This window comes from Fringilla coelebs (genome assembly GCF_963513975.1).
Source record: "Fringilla coelebs genome assembly, chromosome: 1".
In the NCBI taxonomy this organism is placed as follows: domain Eukaryota; kingdom Metazoa; phylum Chordata; class Aves; order Passeriformes; family Fringillidae; genus Fringilla; species Fringilla coelebs.
Genome location: NC_140028.1, coordinates 51,485,939 through 51,507,781, shown reverse-complemented (window position 1 = coordinate 51,507,781; position 21,843 = coordinate 51,485,939). Strand labels below are relative to the sequence as shown.

The following is a 21,843-nucleotide window of genomic DNA, read 5'->3' as shown; positions in this document are numbered from 1 at the left end:
CTTTGTGTAGGAGCAGAAGCAAACCCCAAGTTAAATTTTTGACAAAATTGGACAGAAAGGGAATGTTTCACACAGACAAACTGTAACTGTAAAACAGTGTTGTCTTGCAATACTGGTGGTTTACAGATTTGTATAAATTTTATGTAATTCAGATGTACAGAATTACATTTTTTTGTTCCTTCTATTCTACATATTTTAATTTCTAATGAGAGGATTCTGCAAACAGATCACAAATTTATAGAAAAAAGCCACTTCTTTGGCTCCTGTGAGATAACATAAAATGTGAAGAACACTGTAAAAAATATTTGAGTTCACAGTCATGGAATAATTTCAATTTATATCTGTTTCCTTGCTATGTTTGTAGCCATTGAGTCTCATGGCATTGGTCAAAAAGGGTAGCTTTGAACAGAGCAGGGCCCACAGGAGCTTATGTATTTATACTGCTTTCATTTTGCATTCCTCTTTGTAAAATCTCTTTCTGTTGAAAAAAAAAACCAAACAAATCTCCATTGATGAAAGAAATTAATACTTTTGTTTTGTGTGGGTTGTAGGGTATTTGTTTATGTGTATGTTATTTCTTTCAACAGGACTTCTATTTGGATTGAATGGCTTGAACAAAAAGGTAGAAAAGATTCAGGAAAGTGCTAATAAAATTGGCAACCAACTTAATAATTCTCTGTTGACACTCAGAGCATTGCATAACAGTAAGTGAAATTTATATTGACATTTTCCTTTTTACAGAACTCTCTAATACAATTGTAATAAAACCCTGTTCATTATCTGATTGCAGAAACCTAGCAATAAACTATACTGGAGACTTCATTTAGCCTCCTAAATATTTTACATTCTTTTCAGTAAATCCATTAAACATAATTGAGTTATAATATAAGGTCTGTAGTCTGATTCACATTTCACATTGAATCAGGAGGGGCTCTGCTAGAAATATAATTGCACTGATATGTAAGGAGAGTGAAGTTATAGAATATTTAATCCCACATGCAGAGAAATTTACATATGGGACTCTGAGATTTCACTCTCTTTTCTGGCTTGTTACAAAACTGATTATATTAGTCTATGGATTTTACAGCCTGCATGTAAATGTTTTCTTGTTGTAAATGCAGACTTCATTTAATTAAAACCTATTTTCTGTGCTTTTCTAAAATGAAAGAATTCCTCTTTTTCAGTCATAATTTTGAATAAAGGCAAGACCTAAAGTTCATGGAAACTAATTGAGAAAATTCTTTAAAGTTGTGAATGAGAGGGTCCAAAATGCTTTGTCAATCTAAATAATGTGTTTTAAGTTAGAAAAACATTGATAAAGATCTCTTGCTAGGGCTGTTTGATTCTACTGTGAATCTGGATTAGAATGCTAAGTTCAAAGCCTTAAAATACCCATTTTAGAGTTCAGAGACCTAATTCATGCTAAAGGGTAATAGTAGTGATGATGTTACACTGGATATGAACTGCAGGATGCTATCTATCATAAAGCTACACATTGAAAATTAAGTCATTAAAATCACAGGAGTGTTCTCCTCAACTCACAACTTAACATGTTTGATTTCGGCTTTGTTGTTACATTTCTTGAAGTTGTCTCTTTCTTTTTTCCCCCTGGTCAGAGATGGATGGTGGCATTGCCCTCTGTGTAGAGAGTGGTGAAGGAGGATCCTTGGAGGTCTAACTCAGGCCTTTTTTGCCAGCTGCAGTGTCTTCCCACTCCTGTGGGCAGAGGGTGTAAGGGGCAGGCTGAGGCTGGGGTGGGGCACTCAGTATACAAGTGAATGTAGCCAAAACCAGAGGGTGTAATAGACAGACCTTCTGCCTCACCAGCTTTCATAGGATTCAAAACCTCTGTCTCAGATGAGTGTCTCTGGTGCCAACTCTCATTTAGGAAACTTAAACACTCAGAGCCTGATGTGTTCATACAAACTTCCTGATGAGATAGGCAGAATCAACTTCCTCAAAGAAACAAAAATACAATTCTTACAATGACAGGAATGTAACTGACAGCATTCCTAGTATTTTGGCAATGTTTGTAGCTGCTGTTTCAAAGCCAGGCATTTGTTAGTCACAAGAATGTATGAAAGTTTTAAATATTTTTTAACCTTGGGAACTGTGTTTCAGATACTAGGAAATACATGCTTGAAGTGAAAGAGCTGGCTGTGTCTGCAAACACCAGTGCTGTGGTAGATTTAAGTCACTTTGGGGAGTTCAGTCAAAAGCTAATGAATACATCTTCTACATTGTCCCAAGTTAATGACTCTTTGAGGAAAACAAGTGAACTCATAACTGATTCATCAAAAGCTGGTAAGTTTGCTCTGTGGCAATGTCACTGCTAGCAGAAGCAGTATTAATATTCAATTTTAACAGGCATTAAATAAGAGTCTGATGGACTGAGAGTTTATTCCTAATTCAGTAAAAATATGCTAACTTTTAAAAAAAGTCCTCTAGAGAATTCACATTGGATGTATAGCCCTTACTGATGTTAAAGTTGCTGAAACCAAAATGATCACAAACTGGCTATGTTGGCTAAGTAGTTTAGCAATTTTACCCTGCCTCAACATTTCTTTTATGTTTCCACAGCATTCACAGCTGAAAAACAAGTTAAAGAAGTTGAAGCACAAGCAAGTCTTTTATTGGATAGACTCAAACCTTTGAAAATGCTAGAGGAGAACCTGAACAGAAACCTGTCTGAAATTAAAGAACTTATCAGTCAGGCCCGCAAGCAGGCAGCATCTGTAAGTTCTATCATCCCAGACTTAACTGAATTTTCACTTTCAGCAGGGAGGTTGTTTGAGATAAGGAGCCTGAAATTTACTTTCAAGGTACCTGGTTGTTGTTGACGAGTCTCAGTAAGTTCAAAGAGCATTGACTGCTTCTGAAATCATACTGGCAACATTTTAAGGTTTTAGCATCAAGGTTCTTATTGCATTTGTGAGTATGTCAGAACAGCCAGCTAGTAATTTATCTGCTATTTCCTCCTGTTTTCTATAAAAATATTGAAAGATAGTATGCCAGAGAGCAGTCATGAGAGATTTTGATAAGAGATACAAGTTGGAGGATGGTACTGCTGTTCTCTTTAGTACGAGATGTTAATTTTTGAGGTTATTTTGAGATTGGTATGGGGTGCCCCATATAACATTGAGTACCATTACAAACTTTTTGCCATCTATGGCCTGTCATGTCCATATGTTCTTTGCAAGAAGCAGCTGAGGAACCAAAGTACTATTAGACAGTGTACTTTTTTAAAATCTCTGCTTCTACCTCAAAGACAGCAAAAATGAATCAACTGTACTATGGATCTCATTAGACTGTGAGAGAAATATGAAAATTACTTTGCAATGAGTAATTTTTTATATGATTTTGACATACTTGTGGATATATTATTGTAAGGTTTAGGGAGGTTTTTTTTTAAAAAAAGAAGGCACTCAGTTCTTTCTGCAAATCTTCTTAATTATATGGTTATTGCTTCTCTGTCACAGTCTACTGAAGCTTAATGAATCCACTGCAAAAAAAAAGAGAATGGTGTTTTCTAGGTGTCATAAGCCACAGAAGTTCCTGGCAAGGTGAAAAGAAGTGTTAGCAAAGTCCCTTCTTCCAATTTGGGGGAATTTGTTCTGTTTGAGGTGGGGGGGTGTGGGGGTTAAGGGTTTTGTTTTGGTTAGGTTTTTTTTGAGGGAGTTTGGGTTTTTTGTTAGTTTGTATTTTTATTTGGTCTTTTTTCTTTGTTGGTAAGTTTTTGCTACACAAGAGAAGCTTTGTGTCTGTGTCCAGATGCATGTATACACATATGTGTGCTGTATGCATTTAGCAGTTACAGGTATATTCCATGAAGTTAAAGGAATTAAGGCTTTTTTCTTGCTAAGATAGATTTTCTGTCATTATACTACCAAGCTGCTGAAAGTTTGGTTGCATTTAGCTTGGATCAATTTTTCATCAGTTTACTAAACAGTGGTCTTAGGGATATGATAATAGGAATATTATTTATATAATCTGCAAAAAGTGGAACTTGCCATATATTCACAAATGTATTTTTTAATATTGTGTATACTGTTACAAATTTCAAATAACTGGAATTGTTGCAGACAGTCTCCTTCTTAATTTGTTAAAAAAAAAATCTCTCCATATAGACTAGAAATTGTTTCCTTTATTTTAAAACATTTTGAATTTCTGTATCTTTATTTTCTGATATTATGACATGGCTTTCTGCAGCTATATGATCTTCTGCCCCAAGACTTACTGTTATTTTCTGAGGTATTTGAATAGTTTGTTTACTGATTCAAACCTCCCAGTTGAGTGAGTGTATTGAGACAGGTTTCATTCTTTTCTATTGTGAATCTCTTTATCATGAGATACCTAGAAGATTGGAAAAATCTAGCCCAGGCAGCAATACTTAGATTGCATGGAAGATCTGAGCAAAAGGTTTGCATTTGTTGGCCAGAAGCTAAGTACAAATGAGTGCTCTGTTCACTGAGCATTGTTTAGATTCCACTTTCTTCTTTTCCCCCCAGATTAAAGTTGCAGTATCAGCAGACAGAGATTGCATTCGTGCCTATCAACCCCAAATTTCATCTACAAATTACAACACCTTAACGCTCAATGTGAAAACTGCTGAACCAGATAACCTCCTTTTCTACTTGGGTAGCAATGGAAAGGTAAGTTCCTGGGGTACATTTACTGAAGGTGATGGTAGTCAAAAGTTTTAAATTACTTTTAAAAGTTTTAAATATGCTTTTTCTTTGTGGGTTCTCTGTTTGTTTTTTTACCTTTGTTGGGGTCAGGATTGAAGGCACTTGAGACTATAGTTTGTATCCAGACTCAAGTGTTTATTATTTCTTATCAGTGCTACAGCCTCACAACTGTGAGTTTTGTAGTCTTTCATTAGTAAGGCAAAAAATGGCTAGCAATCTCTTGTTACAAGGTCTTTTAAGGCTAAAATATCTAATTAAGAAATGATACTTAGATTATTTTCCCTTTTAACCTAATAACTGATCCCTCGATGCTCTCAATGTGGACTTTTCTGTTCAATTACAAAACATCACCCAAACCCATGAAGGAGGAGGAAGAATGTAAAGAACAACAACTTGTCTATGCCTTAAAACCTCCATCTTGTTTCATATTTATTTCTATATTCTAAAACCCCAAACTCCAAGTTTTCTACCCTGTGATATTATATACTTGTAACTAACTACACGCTTGTAATCTTAGTGCTATTAATCATTTTTGGAAGCTTTCTTCACAGCCTCAGGTCAAATACAGTGTTCTTTTGCGAGTCTGTGCCTTTCAGCACAGAAAGTTTAAAATTCTCAGCACCTAGGGTTCCAACATTTCTTACTTGATTTCAAACTAAGTAACCAAGTGAGGCCCTTTGTTCACTATGGGTAGAAATATTTTTGTGCCTTAGATGATTCCAGAGATTTTCAAAGGTAGACAATAAAAGCACCAGATTCCTTAGCCGCTGCCTCTCGGCCCTGTGCTGAAATTCCCCCTTTCTTTTCCTGTGTTGGGCATTAACCACATGGAGTGTAGCACCCCCTGTGATACCTTCATAGCATGCTGGAGTGCATCAGATGATTTGCTTGGTAACACAGCTAAAATTCTTGAAGCTGTTGTTCATGAGCAAGGTGCATCCACCCACTTAGAAGGGAGTGATGGCTCACTGTCACATTGCTCTCCTCTTCATTCTCTCTGTAATCCTGAGAAATGCACAGCTGTTAATTCTTTGTGGCACACTATCATGGGATAGTACTTTTTCACAGGCTAGTAAGTGTGTGTCTCTGTGTGTGTGTGTATATATATATATATAAAAATATATATATATATATATATGTAAAAAGAAGACATTCAGCTACTTGCATATAACCTGAGGGAGTTTTGTCTCATTAGAAGTGAGTGAAAAGCCTGATTTTGCTAAACGTCAACTCCTGGAATATGGGATGTAGGGACATGAATCTGGAAAGACTTTCTCCATGTTGCTGGTGAAAATACACATTTGATTCCATGAAATAGAATAGGCTCTGCTGTTTTTCAGACAGACTTCCTGGCAGTGGAGATGCGACGTGGTAAGGTAGCTCTTCTTTGGGATTTGGGCTCTGGACCAACAAGACTGGAATACCCTGATTTTCAAATTGACAACAACAAATGGCACAGAATACATGCCACCAGGTAATTAAAATCAGAATGTTATAAGTAGTGTACACAAAGCATCCACTGTTTGGATGATGTCCATTTGTCATTTTCAGTGATGAGATTTTTCCTGCCCTTAGAAAGAGAAACCAATAGTATGTATGTGTTGATTACGCTTGGTGATCTCTATGACTATTTATAGTATTTGTATTTGGCAGGTTTGGAAAAACAGGTACACTCAGCATAGAGGAAATGAACTCCAATCAGAAGCCTTCACCTAAATCTGGAACCTCTCTGGGGACAGCCAGCATATTGGATGTTAACAAGTCAACCCTAATGTTTATTGGAGGACTTGGAGGGCAAATCAAGGTTAAATTCTGCAATCAGCATTCTGTTAATTGTTTTGAACATGTTTGAGAAATACTTTTGTGTTAGAAGTAATTGCTTGATTTGGTTACTTCAACTTGATTTGGTCTTCTTGTATCCTGAAGTTAATTTGCCCTGAAATTTTTACGTAAAGTTTTAACCAGGCCAGTCTGTGTGTGCATGTACCATGTATAGACATCATCAAATGGTTTTGTTTGCTTCTTCCATGGCAATTGTTATTCATGCCATGAGGGGTGTGTAAGTAGGTCAGGGACACAGTTATTTTACTTTTTTGATGTACTAATCTATCATTATTTCAATTATAATTGTTAATAGTTACACTAAAACATGTTATTCTCCTATTATGATTTATATCTAACGAAGTTTAAGTTCAAGGAAAACAACCAAGCAAATATTTTGCTGCATAATTTTCAGAGTACTTAAAATTAATTGTATCAATGAAATATTTCTTTTCTTATAGAAATCACCTGCTGTTAAGGTGACCCATTTTAAAGGATGCCTAGGAGAGGCATTCCTGAATGGCAAATCTGTTGGTCTTTGGAACTACATAGAAAGAGAGGGCAAGTGCAATGGCTGTTTTGGAAGGTATTTTGTCTCACTCTCCCTTCTCTTTTTAAAACTTGTTTAGAGTAATTTACATTTGTAATATTATATTTTTATGTTAACTAAGCGTATGGAGCTCAGACAAATTGCAGTGTTTTACTGATAATTAGCTTACAGTTCTGAGCACATTAATGTTGATATATCAGTGGTATCAAATAACTTACTTGTATGGAAGTTCAATTTTTGATTCACTTTCTCAGAGGAGTTTTATTGTTGCTCTCTACTTTGTGCTTGGAAAGTAGGGGCTACCAGTGAATGAAAATACTGTGGAATCTTTGCTTTTCAGTAGTTTTCTGTAAGACAGATTTATTCTTTCTTAGGATAAGAAACAGTGTAAAGCAGTCTTATAAAAAAAATTGATAGCAAAACTGTAGCCACTGAGCTTGGTGCCTTTTGCAGACTACTATTTTATGTTTAAGGAATAAAAAAGAAATATGCTTGTCCATATTCCCTTTCCAGAATATTTCATGCAGAAACAGCAGAGGGTGCTGCTTGATTGAGATATTTTTTACAAGTCTTGTACTGCAGGGAAAGGGGCTAATAGATCATGTATTGTAAGTGCAATTATGCAAAGCATTTTGAGAAATGGATGACATGTTTTAATTTAGAGGGTGTATGCTGTAACAATTATTTTTCCCCTAGGAAATCACTGAGTTTGGCTTTCATTTTTGCATATTAGGGAAGAACACTTATCTTGTGTGCATCCTTGCCCATGGCTAAATGGTGTATTGTGAGGTTGCATAATGAAAGTGGCCGTTGGCTGGAACCCTTCAGTTACTCATTACATCAAGATTCAAGTGTTTCCCCACACTTCGTAAATTGCTGCCTGGAGGCTGCACTGACTGAGCAGTACCTGAAGGGAGCCAGCCAGAGAGATGGAGAGAGACTATTTACAGGGGCATGGAGTGGAGGACAAGGGGTAGTGGATTCCAACTGAAAGAGAGTGGGTTTAGATTAGATCTTAGGAGGACACTCTTTACTTTGAGGAGGGTGAGATGCTAGAAGAGGTTTCCCAGAGGAATTGTGGACGTCCCATTCCTGGAAGTGTTAAGGCCAGGTTGAATGGGGGTCTGAGCAAACTGGTCTAGTGGAAGGTGTCACGTGGCAGGGGGTGGAATGGGATGGGTTTTAAGATCCCTCCCAACCCAAACTATTCTATGACCTAACTTTTCTTATATTTTATATAGAAATTACTGGGTGAAAAAAAATGTTAACACTTTTATACTGGTTTTCTACTTCTGTAGCCCACAGGATGAGGACACTTCATTCCATTTTGATGGCAGTGGGTACTCGGTTGTGGAGAAGGCACTCCGCTCGACAGTGACTCAGATATTAATATCTTTCAGTACCTTTTCACCAAATGGGCTTCTTCTCTATCTTGCTTCCAATGGCACTGTAAGTAAATGGATCTGATTCCTAAACTGTCATTCAGCTTACATATATTAGAGCATGTTACTACTTTTGTGTAATTCATCACCTGTGATTGGCATCATAAGCTAAAGGACTAAAGACATGAACCCTAGAGGACAACTCATTTAGAGTAAATGTATTCCTAAACTAAGGGCAAAATTAAACAATGAAAAGAATTCCTCACAATTTATTTAAATTCTAGAATAAAAATTAATTAATTAAAGACTAAAATTAATGATTACTTAGCTAAACTATAGAAAAGGAAACAGTAAGGACAACAAGCTGTTTTTTTCAGTTGGAGGAGCCTATTCAGAATGTAAAAATGTTTTGGAATTGAGCTTGCAGAAGGACAATATAATAATGAAAAACCATATTGAATTAAATCCATAAGATGGGAATTCAGTAAACTGAAACAAATTAATTAAAACTCCTGCAAAAGCAATATAACCCAGACCCATCACCAGACCTTCATTGTCATGTCATGCAGTTTACTGCATACTTAGATGGTGGTTTTCTGTTCCTGAAGGAAGGAAAAGCTTTGTTTGGGTACAGATTCTTTCAGAGTCACTGCATTATTCATTTGCTGTATGTACTCACTTCCTGAATACATTGCACAATAATATCTGATTTAAGCTTTACAGTTCAGAGGGGGAGCCTTCAATGCAATTCAGAAAGTCTTTTTTACTCTGTGAGGACGGTCTTTGCTTCTTGCAGAAAGAACATCGTAGTGCTTGATCATTATGCTGTCAAATCAAATTACTTTCAACCTCATCCAAAACCAGGAAAATGTGATTTTGTTATTTAACCATTCTTCTGCTGAGTAATCAAACCTCATGATGCATTTAAGTAAGTAAGGGTAACAGCAAAACAAAAATACATCCTCGTGAGGTACTTATAACTTAATTTTCCTAAATAAAGATGAACACCTTGGGCCTAACAAATAGTCCAGGTACAAGAGTTACAAAATATTTTCCACACAGTAGGCCAAACCTACCAGGCATCTAGGAAGATTTTATTTCCAAGAATGTAGTCTGTTTGTTTGTAATCTGTTTTTGTTTTGGGGGTTTTTTTCTTCCTCTCAGAGAGACTTCTTGTCCCTTGAGCTTGTTGATGGCAAAGTGAGGGTGACTGTTGATCTTGGTTCAGGACCCCTTGCTCTTACAACAGAAAATCGTTACAACAATGGAACGTGGTATAAAATCTCATTCAATCGGAATAAGAAGCAAGGTAGGCTACAGATTGAGAAGTCTGGGTGTTTGCACATTTACAAATACAAATATCTAAGATAGCTGCAGGGAACATCACTGCAACCAAATTTGATCACTTCCAGTTCAGTGTCTTTAGCAGCCACACCTATGGTACATCTAAAAGCCACATCTATGCTTTTAGAAGGACTACAGTGTAAATCTTATGTTTGGTTTAACGTATCTCACAAAGAGCAAGTAGTGTAGAAACTGCTGCACAAAAACATTTGAACAGTCTTTAAAGACTGAAAGATTTTTGTCCGAGTCTGTAGATGAGGGATCACATTTTCTCTCCTGCATTTTAATATTACTTATTACAACTGTTTTGTGGGGGCCTGTGTTTTGGCCATAACACATATATACTAATAGTTATAACATATTCTCGTATGTATCTATTTTCCTGTAGACTTCTCCAGATTTGGTTTTGGCAGAGAGGAATGAATGAGATTAACAGAATAGCTGGTAGTACAATAAATTGTTCATTCTAAAAATAAGGAGATTGTCTGTACATGTCCGAGTCAATGAATACATTTTCCTTTTTATGGACAAGATTGCCAGAAGGGAAGAATATATAATCCTGTTCTTCTCCAGATCTTTACTCTCTTTTCTTTGCAGGAATTTTGGCAGTTATGGATGCATATAACCTTAATTATAAAGAAACCAAGCAAGGAGAATCTCCTGGGGTTGCCTCAGACCTGAACCGCTCTGATAAGGACCCAATCTTCATTGGTGGGCTGCCAAGATCAAGGGCTCTTAGGTAAAGTGTGTCACTTTTGCGCCTTTGCTAAGACTCTTGTAAGGTGAGGGGAAAACTTTTGCACACTCTTATCTCCTCTGAAATTAGAGAAAAACAGTGAATTCTGAAGTTTAGTTTATGGCCATGTATACCACATCTGGTCCTTTGACTTCAAACTCTGATATGGTGCTTTCCACTTGTAGGTCTGATGCAGTTCAGATCAGAAATAATTTTGTTTTCTTCCTCCAAGGGTGATTTCCACCACAGCAACTGCCACAGCAGCCCCCCCTTCTCTTTGGGGCAAGCATCCAGCACTGCTGTCTGCAGTGATGCTCCTTTGATCTCTACCTGTGTGAGCCTTGTGTTTTCCAGATGGCATTTATGGGCAAAACTGCTTAAGGATAAAAGTTGTACTTCAGAATTCCTGTAATTCAGTAACTGTGAACAGAGGAAAACCAACTGTGAACAGATCAGCAGAAAAGATTGCAAATACATATTTTATAGCATGTCTCTAGTTTATGGGAGTTTTTTCTATTGCACGTCTGTACTGAACTTGCAAAGTCACATTTCTTCCACTGGCTTCACTGTGAAAGGATAAACATGGCAAGAGAAAATTTAATTAAACTTTCTGCATGCTCTTGACAAAAACGTAAATTCGAGTACATTATTGGTCTCCGCACAGTTATTACAGAGTGCAGACTTGTTAATCTTAGCTGGCATTCCAGCCTTTAAGGGATTATGGCAGGATAGCCTTAGATTTCTCAGCCTTAAACCAGGAACCAAATCAGGCATCCTCCAGACTTGAAAACTGAAAAACTGCATAGTAGACAGCTACATTTAACGCAATCCATTTTCTTTCAGCTGAAGATTCACCTTAAAGTTTTGGGTAATTACCTGACCTGACAGCACAGCATTGCACACTTGTATGTTTTAATTTGGGCACAACATTATCTTGACTCTTTTTAAGACTTGATTTAGTATCTTATAGTAAAACTGAAACTCTTCACTTACACCAGACTGACTGCATCCTTTAAAACAGATCTGTCTTTCTTTTCTTATTGAAGAGAAGTTAATCTTTTCTCCCAGGAGATTCCAAGTACTACTCCTTGGAAAGAAAGCCTTGTTTTTTGTTTCAGGAAAGGTCTTAATAGTAGAATGTATGTGGGATGCATCAAGAATCTGGAAATATCTCGTTCCACCTTTGACTTGCTTAGAAATTCATATGGAGTAAGAAAAGGCTGTGTATTGGAGGTAGGAGACTTTAAAGTCTTGTGATATGATGTTTATTTTAATAGAATAGTGAATAGTGGTGTTTACATTGAGTTGAAACAGATTTATCTTAAAAAATTCTAAGATAATCTAATCTATATTTGATTTTTTTTCTTACCCTACACTATGTATGGATAAATTCAGTAATTATTTCTGTTCTTCATAAAACAGCCTATTCACAGTGTAAGCATCATGAACAATGGATATATTGAGTTGGTACCCAAGTCCTTAAGCCCAGAGTCAGAACTGATGGCAACTTTTGCTACAAAGAACAGCAGTGGCATCATCCTTGCTGGGATCAGCAGGGGGCTGGAAAAGCGACGACGAAGACAAGCACACTTGGCAAGTACTGAAAAAAAAGAAGCTTTGAGGATTATTTTTGCCATTTTTATTTTGGAAAATCGAGGCAGGTTGCTATATATATTTTGTGTCTGATGGACAGTTGGAGCTTCTAGAATCCAAAGAGAAAAATCTTCCTATTTCCCTCTCTAAGAGAAGGAGTGTGTGGGTGTGGGTGGGGATGTATAAAAAAACCTCCTGCACTTTACCTAGAATATGACTGACCAGAGAAATGTCCAGCTTTTTTTTGTGTTTGCTGCTGGAAGGCTTTGCACTCTGAGAGGTACCAGTACAATTCCTACTTGTCTTTGAGTTTCATTAAAAACTCAGAAAGTTTGCAACAAGTTTGGAGATACATTTTTGCCATGTATGTTCTATTTAAACACTAAATGAGTGTCTTGAAAATCGATCTACAGTTAAAAATGAATCCTGTGATTAAATCTGCAGCCCTTCTTTTCCATCATGCTGATTGATGGTCATCTTGCAGTGCATGTTAATGCTGGAGATAGAGCAAATACTAGGAAAGTAGTTCTTCAGTCTGCTAATGGAACATACAGTGATGGACAAGAACACTCTGTCATCCTAATACGGAATAAGAGGTACATGTGACTGCAAAGAGTACTACCTGTTTAATTATTGCATGTTGTTGTCAGTTCACTGCACTCTCTGAGGAATTGCCTTTGCTAGCTTATTAGGTGGGATAATCAGGACTGTGTTTTTCTGCTGTCAATGCAGATGTTCTGATTTACATGGTAATTGTATACAGCATACAGCCACTGATAGAGGTGTAGCTAAAAGCTCTCAAAATCTCTAGAACAGCTTGGGGCACTTGAGTACAAAGCATACTAAATAGTATTAGAGAAAAGATACCCAGCTATCAAAATAATTTAGAAAGATATTTGACAAAACTTTACATTTTAAAAATCAACAACACAAGGGCTTCCAGTTTTAAGACATTGAAAGGATTATCAAAGTGATGGAACCTTTATTTATTAGAAGAGGATGTTTTTGAGGCTGATAGGAATGCTTTTCATCTGAAAATAGCTCTCTAAGACCTTGTTGAATGTTTTCCCTACTTTATCTTTTTCAGGATCATAACTGTACAGGTGGATGAAAGTAAACCTGCAGAACTGAGGCTTGGCTCAGCAGCAGAAAATAGCCCCATTAATATTTCCAACTTCTACGCTGGTGGCATTCCAGCAGGAGAGGGCATCTTAGGGCTAAAGCTGGCTGGCTCCTTTCATGGCTGCATCAGCAACCTTATTTTTAACAAGGAGTAAGTCAGAAGGGTAACTGCCTAGTTTTGGAAAACCATGTATAGAAATTGTTAAGTGTAGTTTGTGATCTCTTCCATTACACTTTTGTTTGCCTGGTTTTTAACATAAGATATACATGATACTCATGATCTGGGTACTATAAGAGCCAGAGAATGGGTATTACCAACTGTATTTCTAAATGGTATTAAAAATATCTTTAATGTGTATGGAGATGCTGCGCAAAGCACAGCTTTCTCTACTATAATTTCATCTTCAGTGACAGAATGGTTTTCAAAAATGTTGTAGATTTATATTCTGTGGACTGATTATTTGCTGCTTCTCAATCTGTTTGTCACAGATGCCACTTTTTTCCTTTTCTCCTGATACTACTGAAAGACCTTGTAAAATACTCTCCTTCTGCTTCAGAAATAAGCAGAAATGCACCTCTTAAAATGTTGTGGGTTTTTTTTTTTTTAATGTAGGCTTTTATATTTTACCACTTCCATGAAGTATGAGCATGTGGATATGGACAGCTGCTTTCTGTCAGAGAAGCCTAAAACAGTGGTACAGCCATCAGACATTGTGATTCAACCTGAACTTCAGGTTTTACCAGTTCCCCTGAGGCCTCTCACAGACACAAAAAAAGTACGTATTGCAGCAAAGCTCTGTTGCCATTCTTTTGTCCTTCCTTTTTGGAGAACTATCAAATTATAGACTGCATATATTTGCTTCCTCTTCAGTATGGAATGGTTCAATGGATATTGATTTGAAATTGTTTCCTGTAGAAAAACAGATACTAACCTTTGCAGCAGCCTGTTGGCCATTTGGAATGGAAAAGTAGTTAGGTTTATCACTCTTTGGGCAGCAACAACAACAGAAGAAAAAAAAGGAGGAAAGAAAAAGTGAAATGATAATCTCCCAACAGAAGGACTTGACAGTAACTATTATCTTTAGTGTATTCCTGCCAAAGGGACTTGGTGCAGATTTGCATTAGCTGTGCAGTTCTCTATTCACATTTTCATTGTCACACATATGCAGTTTCTACTCTGTGTCAGAGAGGAGGCAGAAACCACTTGAGAGACACACAGTGTCTGGATGCAGCTTGCTTGGCACCTGTTTCCTCTCACACAGTCCCTGTTCCCAAGAGAGAAGGCAGCATTACTTCTCTCCTCCTGCAGCTGCACATCTTTATAATGAAGGGTTTCCAAAGTATCCTGAAACCATTTTCCTCTGGCAACAGAAAGCAAGATTTCATACATACAACTTGGGACTATAAAAAGAAATAAGTTGTCCTTTTTAGAGCTAAAGTGTAGCTTTGGCTCATGCTCTGTTACTCAGCTCTCCGTACCCCAAATCATAACAAAAATGTGTGTCCTCATGAAATGGGAAAATATTTCTACCAAACCTATAAGATTTTCACACTGAAATTGTACTTCCAGCATTTGTTGTCAAAAAAGCTGTCAATTAAGACAAAAGGTGAATTGAAACTACAAATATTTCTCAGTAGAAAAGGTCAATGCTGTCTACAACACGTAGCTTAATCATTAGAACCAGTTCTTTTTGAGCCTGAAGATAGATTGGAATGATTATGAGTTTAGTTAATTGATGTTTTGCTGTGTACTTTGTGGTTTTCTTGTGGATTAGTTTTGCTTCCTACAAAGCTCTATGCAGGCATATTGTCATTCAACAGTTGCTGGGCAGAACCTGACACTATCCTACTTAATAAATTCCTTTCATTAACAGGTAATTTGTGCAAAAGATGAGCTGCCTGATCATGTTCAAGGTGCCCATCAGTTTGGACTTGCCCAAGGCAGCCACTTGACCCTGCTCTTCAATCAGTCTGCTGTCAGGAAGAAGTTAGTATATCCTGAATTACACATGCACACAGTGTTATTTTGTATTGAGCTGCAAGAAGTGCAGTGATGGTTTTCATGATTGATTGCCAGCTTTGAACATGGTCCTTACTTCAGGTTTCTGTGGGCTCCTCATGGAAGAAAGTATCATATCCCAGGTTTAGTAACTCATGGTCAGAATTCTGCATTTTTTTCCTCTGAGTCTCACTTTACCTTCTGTAAGTACTTGAATTTCTTTTTTCCACATACAGAGCTCACATCCAGTTCCCATTCCTTTGTCTGATGCAAATGACATCTCACCCTCTCCTCTCTGTTTTCTGCAAGTGCACCTTCCATGTTTGAAGGTGCACTTGAAGTAGAAAAGACTATTGAAAGAATAATTTTGTTGGGACCTAATGTGTGATAGCGCCTCTGCCTCTTTTACTTGTTTGAGAGGCTCCCAGCAAGGTTCCCATCCCACAGCCTGCAAGTCACTTGTATTTTCTTCTTTCAGGAAGTTTAGACTTTCAGCTCAGGAAGTCTCTGCAGGCATTGAGAAAAGAGTGTTTTTTCCTTCTAGCCCTTCTGTTACAGCTTCTGAGCAAAGGACATTGCAGAGGATTGATGCCATGTAGTCTGAACCTGGTGTCTCCATAATAAATGGCTCATTCATCTCCTCCAACTTTTAAGCCTCCCTCTGTTCTCAGTTTGCCCATAATATCCCAGCAAGCCTGGGCTAATAGTAATGGATGCCATAAAGTTATCCTGGAATGGGTTCCTTTCTTGGGGCAATAAGCAAACCTGCAGTCACAAACAGCTGAGCCTGTCCCTCTTAAAGTTCATCTCACTCTTTGACAACCACTTTTTCTGCTTCTGACAGGTACAGCACTGATTTCCATTATGAAATACATTCTGAGTCATGCTTTCTTAAAATCAACCCAAATTCTACTTTTCTGGCCTTTGTAATAATAAATCTCCTTTCATAACAATGAATTGCTTCAGACTGTTCTCTGTGTCCAGAAAAGCTTTTCATCACTGCAGAAGAAATACCTTTAAGTAACACTGAATTTTTATTGTCTAGACTTTCCGTCCAGCTGAATCTCAGAACCTTTGCCTCCAGTGGCCTGATTTACTACATGGCTCACCAAAACCAGGTTGATTATGCAGCCCTACAGCTTTATGGGGGACAGCTCCATTTCTCATTTGATTTAGGCAAAGGAAAAGCAGTAGCTCTTCACCCTGCTGTTGTCAGTGATGGAAAATGGCATACGGTAGGTGGTTGCCAGTCTTGTGCTCTATTTTCTCTTCCCTGGAGGTACTGGTATGGACTTTTCTTGCCTTTTCTGTGTAATTTCTGTGTTGCAAAAGCACACTGGTCCTAACCCAATCATGAAGTCGTTCAGAAAATTTTTATTTGATAATTATTTCCTTTTAGAATTATCATTAATTGTACAACAAATTCATCTTCCAACTACTGTCAAGTATCTCAAACCATTTAGGAATTAAATAGTTCACCAACTGTGTAGTGACAGTCATCTTCAACAGAGAAGGACCTGATCGAGAGGTGTAAAGAATCTGATCTTTTCCACAGTGAGCTTTCAGTATGTTATGCTACCAAAGACCTGCACTTCAGTGTGTGACAGTGTGACAGAAATTTGTGGGTGCAGCATTTTTTCTCCCACTTACCGCTTACTGCCTGCACATGTCACAGCAGCTAGTGACAACAAGGAAGCATTGTCTGTCCTTTCCTTGGTTGAGGCAACTTGAGAAAGGGGGACATTTGAAATGGAGGACTTTTCTTAAGTAGAGTTGAGGAGAAATTATGTCTACAGCTTGGAGGTGTCACATAGCACTCGGGGCCTTCTGCACAAAGATTGCATCAGTCTTTATTGGCCCAATTCCTCCGAGCAACCCACCTGCCACTGGCTCTGGCTTCCTGTGTGAGAAGTGACTATGATGCTTGCAGGAGTTTTAGAAGTAACTCTGAGGATATCACTTTTCCTAAAGGCAGGTGACGATGACAGTATTCACCCTGCTAAGTTTCCCCTCCCTTATCCGTATGTGAAGCCTTCACTCTTAAGAAGTGGCTTCTGTGGGACAAAGTGATTGATGACACAAAGCTGCCAGCTTTCCTAGGTGCCTTGGGAATCAGCAGAGTTCTTTTTGCTTTTCATAAACAATCACCAGAAGAAAAAACAGCAAAAATTAACATGAAGAAAGAAAATGTGAACTTCTGTCAGAGATATCTCAGTTAAGCTCTGCTGCCTACCCTGAAAGGAAGAACACTCCAGGACTTACAGCTGCATGTTTAAAAATTACACATACTCACATAAAACTCCTACTGACACTATCCACATTTTAAGAGCTGAACAGATTTCATAGAAGAGCTGACCTAGCTTTACTACCCAGGACACAAAGCAGGAGCTTCAGCCTTTTTCAGAGATTAAGGCTGAGTCACACCACTTCCCAGCTGGGGGTAGTCATTGCAGTCCCTCTGCAATCTATGCAAACTCTAATATACATTGCTCCTGAAAGAAACACCACTTCTTTTCATTCTCTGCCATCTGCTCATACCACCCTGCTTTACCCCTTTATCCCCTTACCAGCCCAAATGTTCATGGAACTTCATGTTGAACCTAGTCATGGTTCTGAGTGGGGCTAAAAGTAAATAGAGAAGCATAAATGGCTAGCTGACTTCCCTCAGCAACGTGTGAGTAATTGTTTTAGGGCCAGGCAGGCGTAAGGTAAGGACATAAGTGAACAAGATGGACAGGACTGGAAAGCTTTTTGGTCATAACAAACATAGCACTGCCTATCATAAAATGACAGCACAGGAATGTGCACTTCAGAGAGCTGAGATGTCTCAGCTGTTGGGCAGCACAATAATTGCAGGAAGCCAGCACAGAGAATGCCTTTCTCCAAACTCAGTGACCTGCCCATATCCTAAGGCAATAAACTGGTGATTTAAAGAAATAATAAATCACTGAAAACCTTAGGCAGGACATTATGAAATCATTGTGAGCCCTTGGGAAGGCAAGAAAGCTGTTTAACTGCTCAGTTGTATTCAGAAATGGTCTCAGCCTCAGGAAGAATTTCAAGAGGTTGCCTCAGAACAGAATGTCAAAGCAATTGAACCACTAAAGAATTGTCTTATTTCTATGGCAAATGATGACTAGGTAACAAATTTAGCTTACTCATTTATGTTCACACGCTTCCCTTTTTTCCAGGTAAAGACGGAATATGTTAAAAGAAAAGGCACAATTATTGTGGATGGACAGGAGCTGGTAGCAGTCAATGCCCCAGGAGATGGTAGCACCTTGGACGTGGAAGGGAAGCTCTATGTGGGAGGACTCCCCTTAGACTACGTGCCAAAGAATCTTGGGAATGTAAGAAGGTTTGGGATGGGAGGGTGCCTCTGGCATTTTGCAAGACTAAAATGAGCATAGTGCAGCAAACTCATCAAAATGGGCATCCTGTCTCTGACAGGCTAAAAAGAAGTACTTAGGGAAGGAAGCAACAAGGAAAGTAATGATCCTTTACCAGATAAATCTTTCTAGCTTTCTGTGGCTTAATGAATCTAGCTACAGCTGATATCCTTGTGTGTTAGTAATAGCCCTTAACAGAACTTTTTTTTCATCCTGTTTCTCTGTTAAAAATGAATTAAGAATCTAAATTCCTGTTTTTCACAGTATAAGGTAAAAACATGACCTACAATCTCAGACATTTTGCTACCTGACTCCTATTGCATTCAAACAGAAATTAGGAGTCTTAAATATCTCTGAAAGACTGGGTTTAGCTGTCTTTAGCTTAAAGCATATTTTTAATACATGCTTTTAGAGGGTAGGTTTTGTCACCTTCCTCCTTGTGCAGCCCACTATATTAATGAGGATTCTGGTGATATTGATAATGTTTCTCATAGAATTGTAGAATGTCCTGATTTGGAAGGGATCCTCAAGGTTCATCCAAGTCCAGCTCCTGGCCCTGCACAGGACACTCCAAGAGTCACATCTTGTGCATTAGAGCATTGTCCAAATGCTTCTTGTGATGTCATACAAAAATTTTGATTACTCATTAATTTGCTAAAGCATGTTTGGAATGTTTTTACTCTGTGTGTGTGTGTGTCCCTGCTCACAGTCAAGCAAATGCAATTCTTCCTGTATCTTATAGACAGTGTATACTCTGCTTCTTAACTGTTTAATTTTGACTCTAAGACATTACATAATTATATGTAATACTAGAAATTTAATTACAGAAGTATTTTAGATTCTGCTGTGTTTAGTTCAGATAATATTTTATCTACAATAAGATCAGGTGCATCCCTAAGAGAGCATCACAGCAGTTCATACTAAACATTGTCTCTTATGTCTCCATATGCTTAGGTTACTCACAGTATTCCTGCCTGCATTGGTAGCATGACAATTAATGGCAAACAACTGGACAACGGGAGTCCTGTCTCTATCTTTGCTGTGAATAAATGCTATGAAACAGTGCAGGATGGTACTTTCTTTGATGGAAGTGGCTTTGCTGCTCTGGGTAAGTGTCATTAAATGAAAACAGTGCCTTACTGAATTAATATTAATGAAAACATACTCCTTTCAGGTCTTACTGGAACTGTGTGTAATTAACTGACTCCTCACACAGTGAGTGCATGCCCTGCATATGGATTTCTGAGTCCTTTTACTTCATTTGTCCAAAAGTGGTCACTTCTGCAAAGGGCTATCTTGCACAAATAAAAGAGATAATGGTTTTAGCACTGGGAAAGAAATGAAGTACATCTTTATTAGCTAAGAATATCCATGTTCATGATGTTAAGGTCTGTTAAAGAATATGAAGGCAAAAGACTTGTGAAGTAACATGAAGGATTACATTTGTGCTCTTTACTGTTTCTTACAGATGAGATAGAAATCTGAATTAATGAAAAAAACTTATTTGGGAATTTATCTTTTCCAGTAAAAAATGGGAATCATGACTTTGGAAAACTTATTTTCCAGAAGTGTTGCAAGATCATATGCCAGCAGCGTAATTAACACATTTTTTACACCTTTTAATGGTAATGAATATATTTAGCTCTTTACTGTGGGTTGCAAGTCTTCTGCTAGAAGCTTCTAACTTATTTTCAGTCAGAGAAGGCTACAAGGTGCGGTCTGACGTGAACATCACCCTGGAGTTCCGCACCACGGCGGCGCACGGCGCTCTCCTCGGCGTCAGCAGCGCCAAGGTCGATGCGATCGGGCTGGAAATGGTACACGGCAAGGTAGGCTGCCCTGTGCAGGCACAGTGGTGTCACAGGGCTTGTTTGAAACTGCGAGGCTAGAACCCTTGGAAGGCATGAAATAGGCACCAGTCAAGTGTGATGGAGGCGCCTTTCCACAGAACAAATCCGGGACAGACTTCGTCTCGAGGTTTCTCATTGCCACTGTGTGGTAAAATGTGCAATTAGCAGAAGTCACTGGAACTTTTTGGATTTCTAATTAATGTTATTTATGTTAGTGTGCAGCCACTCTGACCTCCTGTACTACATACCGTGTATTTTAGACCAAATATATATCTTTTTTATTGCTTAATACTTCTTCTGCCATAAAGCTATCCTTGTCCTTGAGAAAAATATTGCATATGCAATGCACACTGTTTTGTAACCTCTTCTTCAATATTCATGAGCAATTAACTCATTCTCTACTTCTACTAGCCATTATGCTCCATAAACCTTTTAACAATCAATATACATAGTTCTCCAGTCATCTCTTGCATAAAAAAATATACACTTGATTGCTCTTAAGTATTTGTTTTTGCAGAAATAGCTTATTTTTTATTCAAAGCTTCCTAGCTGGAGACAGTGTAAATATCACTGTTTCTGTGGGATATACTTTCCCAGTTAATACTTACATATTAATCCTCACTGCAGAGTTGAGGAAATGTCTGCTGCTTTGAAAAATAAATACATGAAAAAAATCAATGCATTTTTTGGCAGTGAGAAGTGCTTTCAGGCCATTCTTCTTTCTCTTCAGTTATATACAGTGATTCTTCTTTCAGATCTGATGTCTCGGGTTCTGTGAAAAATGTCTTTGTATTTGTAAGGAACATTGAAATCCCTAGTGAAGTGTATCAATGGACCATTGCATAGGTAGACCTTATTGTTTTAAATTTTAAAAAAACACTTTACTACTCTACCCATCAATGTAAACATTAACCGTGTGTATTGCCAAACATTTAAAATGGAAATCTCTGCACCAGTGTGATTGTGCTTTTATCTAGGCAGATTAGTTCATGTATTCTTACTTTATATCTTCATTGGCATCTGGGTGTTTGTACAGGTTTTATTCCATGTCAACAATGGAGCTGGCAGGATAACAGCTTCCTATGAACCAAGAGGCACAAATAGCTTGTGTGATGGGAAATGGCACAAGCTTCAAGCAAACAAAAGCAAACATCACATTTCGCTGATAATTGATGGGAATTTGGTTCACACTGATAATCCCTATGTCCAGTCAACATCTGCAGATACGAACAATCCCATTTATGTTGGAGGTTATCCTGGTAGGTACAATAATATTTCCCTTCCCTTCTGTCCCTCCTGCGCTCTCACAAGAGTGACTCCTAGCATGTGCTCCCTTTTGGTTTACCATGGGAATTGTGATTGTGTACAA

At 37.9% G+C, this 21,843-nt stretch overlaps 1 protein-coding gene across 1 annotated transcript in view; it reads left to right on the top strand.

Moving 5' to 3' along the window:
* LAMA1 (laminin subunit alpha 1) overlaps positions 1-21,843 on the top strand; it is a gene marked incomplete at its 5' end in the record, with an annotated part of 98,700 nt that overhangs the window by 76,122 nt on the left and 735 nt on the right. The window contains 21 exons of the mRNA XM_084212751.1: positions 588-704; positions 2,122-2,304; positions 2,581-2,735; positions 4,509-4,652; positions 6,029-6,162; positions 6,342-6,492; positions 6,971-7,095; positions 8,358-8,508; positions 9,606-9,750; positions 10,383-10,524; positions 11,640-11,754; positions 11,944-12,114; positions 12,559-12,710; positions 13,202-13,387; positions 13,850-14,012; positions 15,111-15,223; positions 16,281-16,470; positions 18,427-18,585; positions 19,579-19,732; positions 20,320-20,453; positions 21,511-21,733. Of these exons, the coding sequence (XP_084068877.1) occupies positions 588-704; positions 2,122-2,304; positions 2,581-2,735; positions 4,509-4,652; positions 6,029-6,162; positions 6,342-6,492; positions 6,971-7,095; positions 8,358-8,508; positions 9,606-9,750; positions 10,383-10,524; positions 11,640-11,754; positions 11,944-12,114; positions 12,559-12,710; positions 13,202-13,387; positions 13,850-14,012; positions 15,111-15,223; positions 16,281-16,470; positions 18,427-18,585; positions 19,579-19,732; positions 20,320-20,453; positions 21,511-21,733 (3,207 nt within the window). The remainder of the gene's footprint in view (positions 1-587; positions 705-2,121; positions 2,305-2,580; positions 2,736-4,508; positions 4,653-6,028; positions 6,163-6,341; positions 6,493-6,970; positions 7,096-8,357; positions 8,509-9,605; positions 9,751-10,382; positions 10,525-11,639; positions 11,755-11,943; positions 12,115-12,558; positions 12,711-13,201; positions 13,388-13,849; positions 14,013-15,110; positions 15,224-16,280; positions 16,471-18,426; positions 18,586-19,578; positions 19,733-20,319; positions 20,454-21,510; positions 21,734-21,843) is intronic.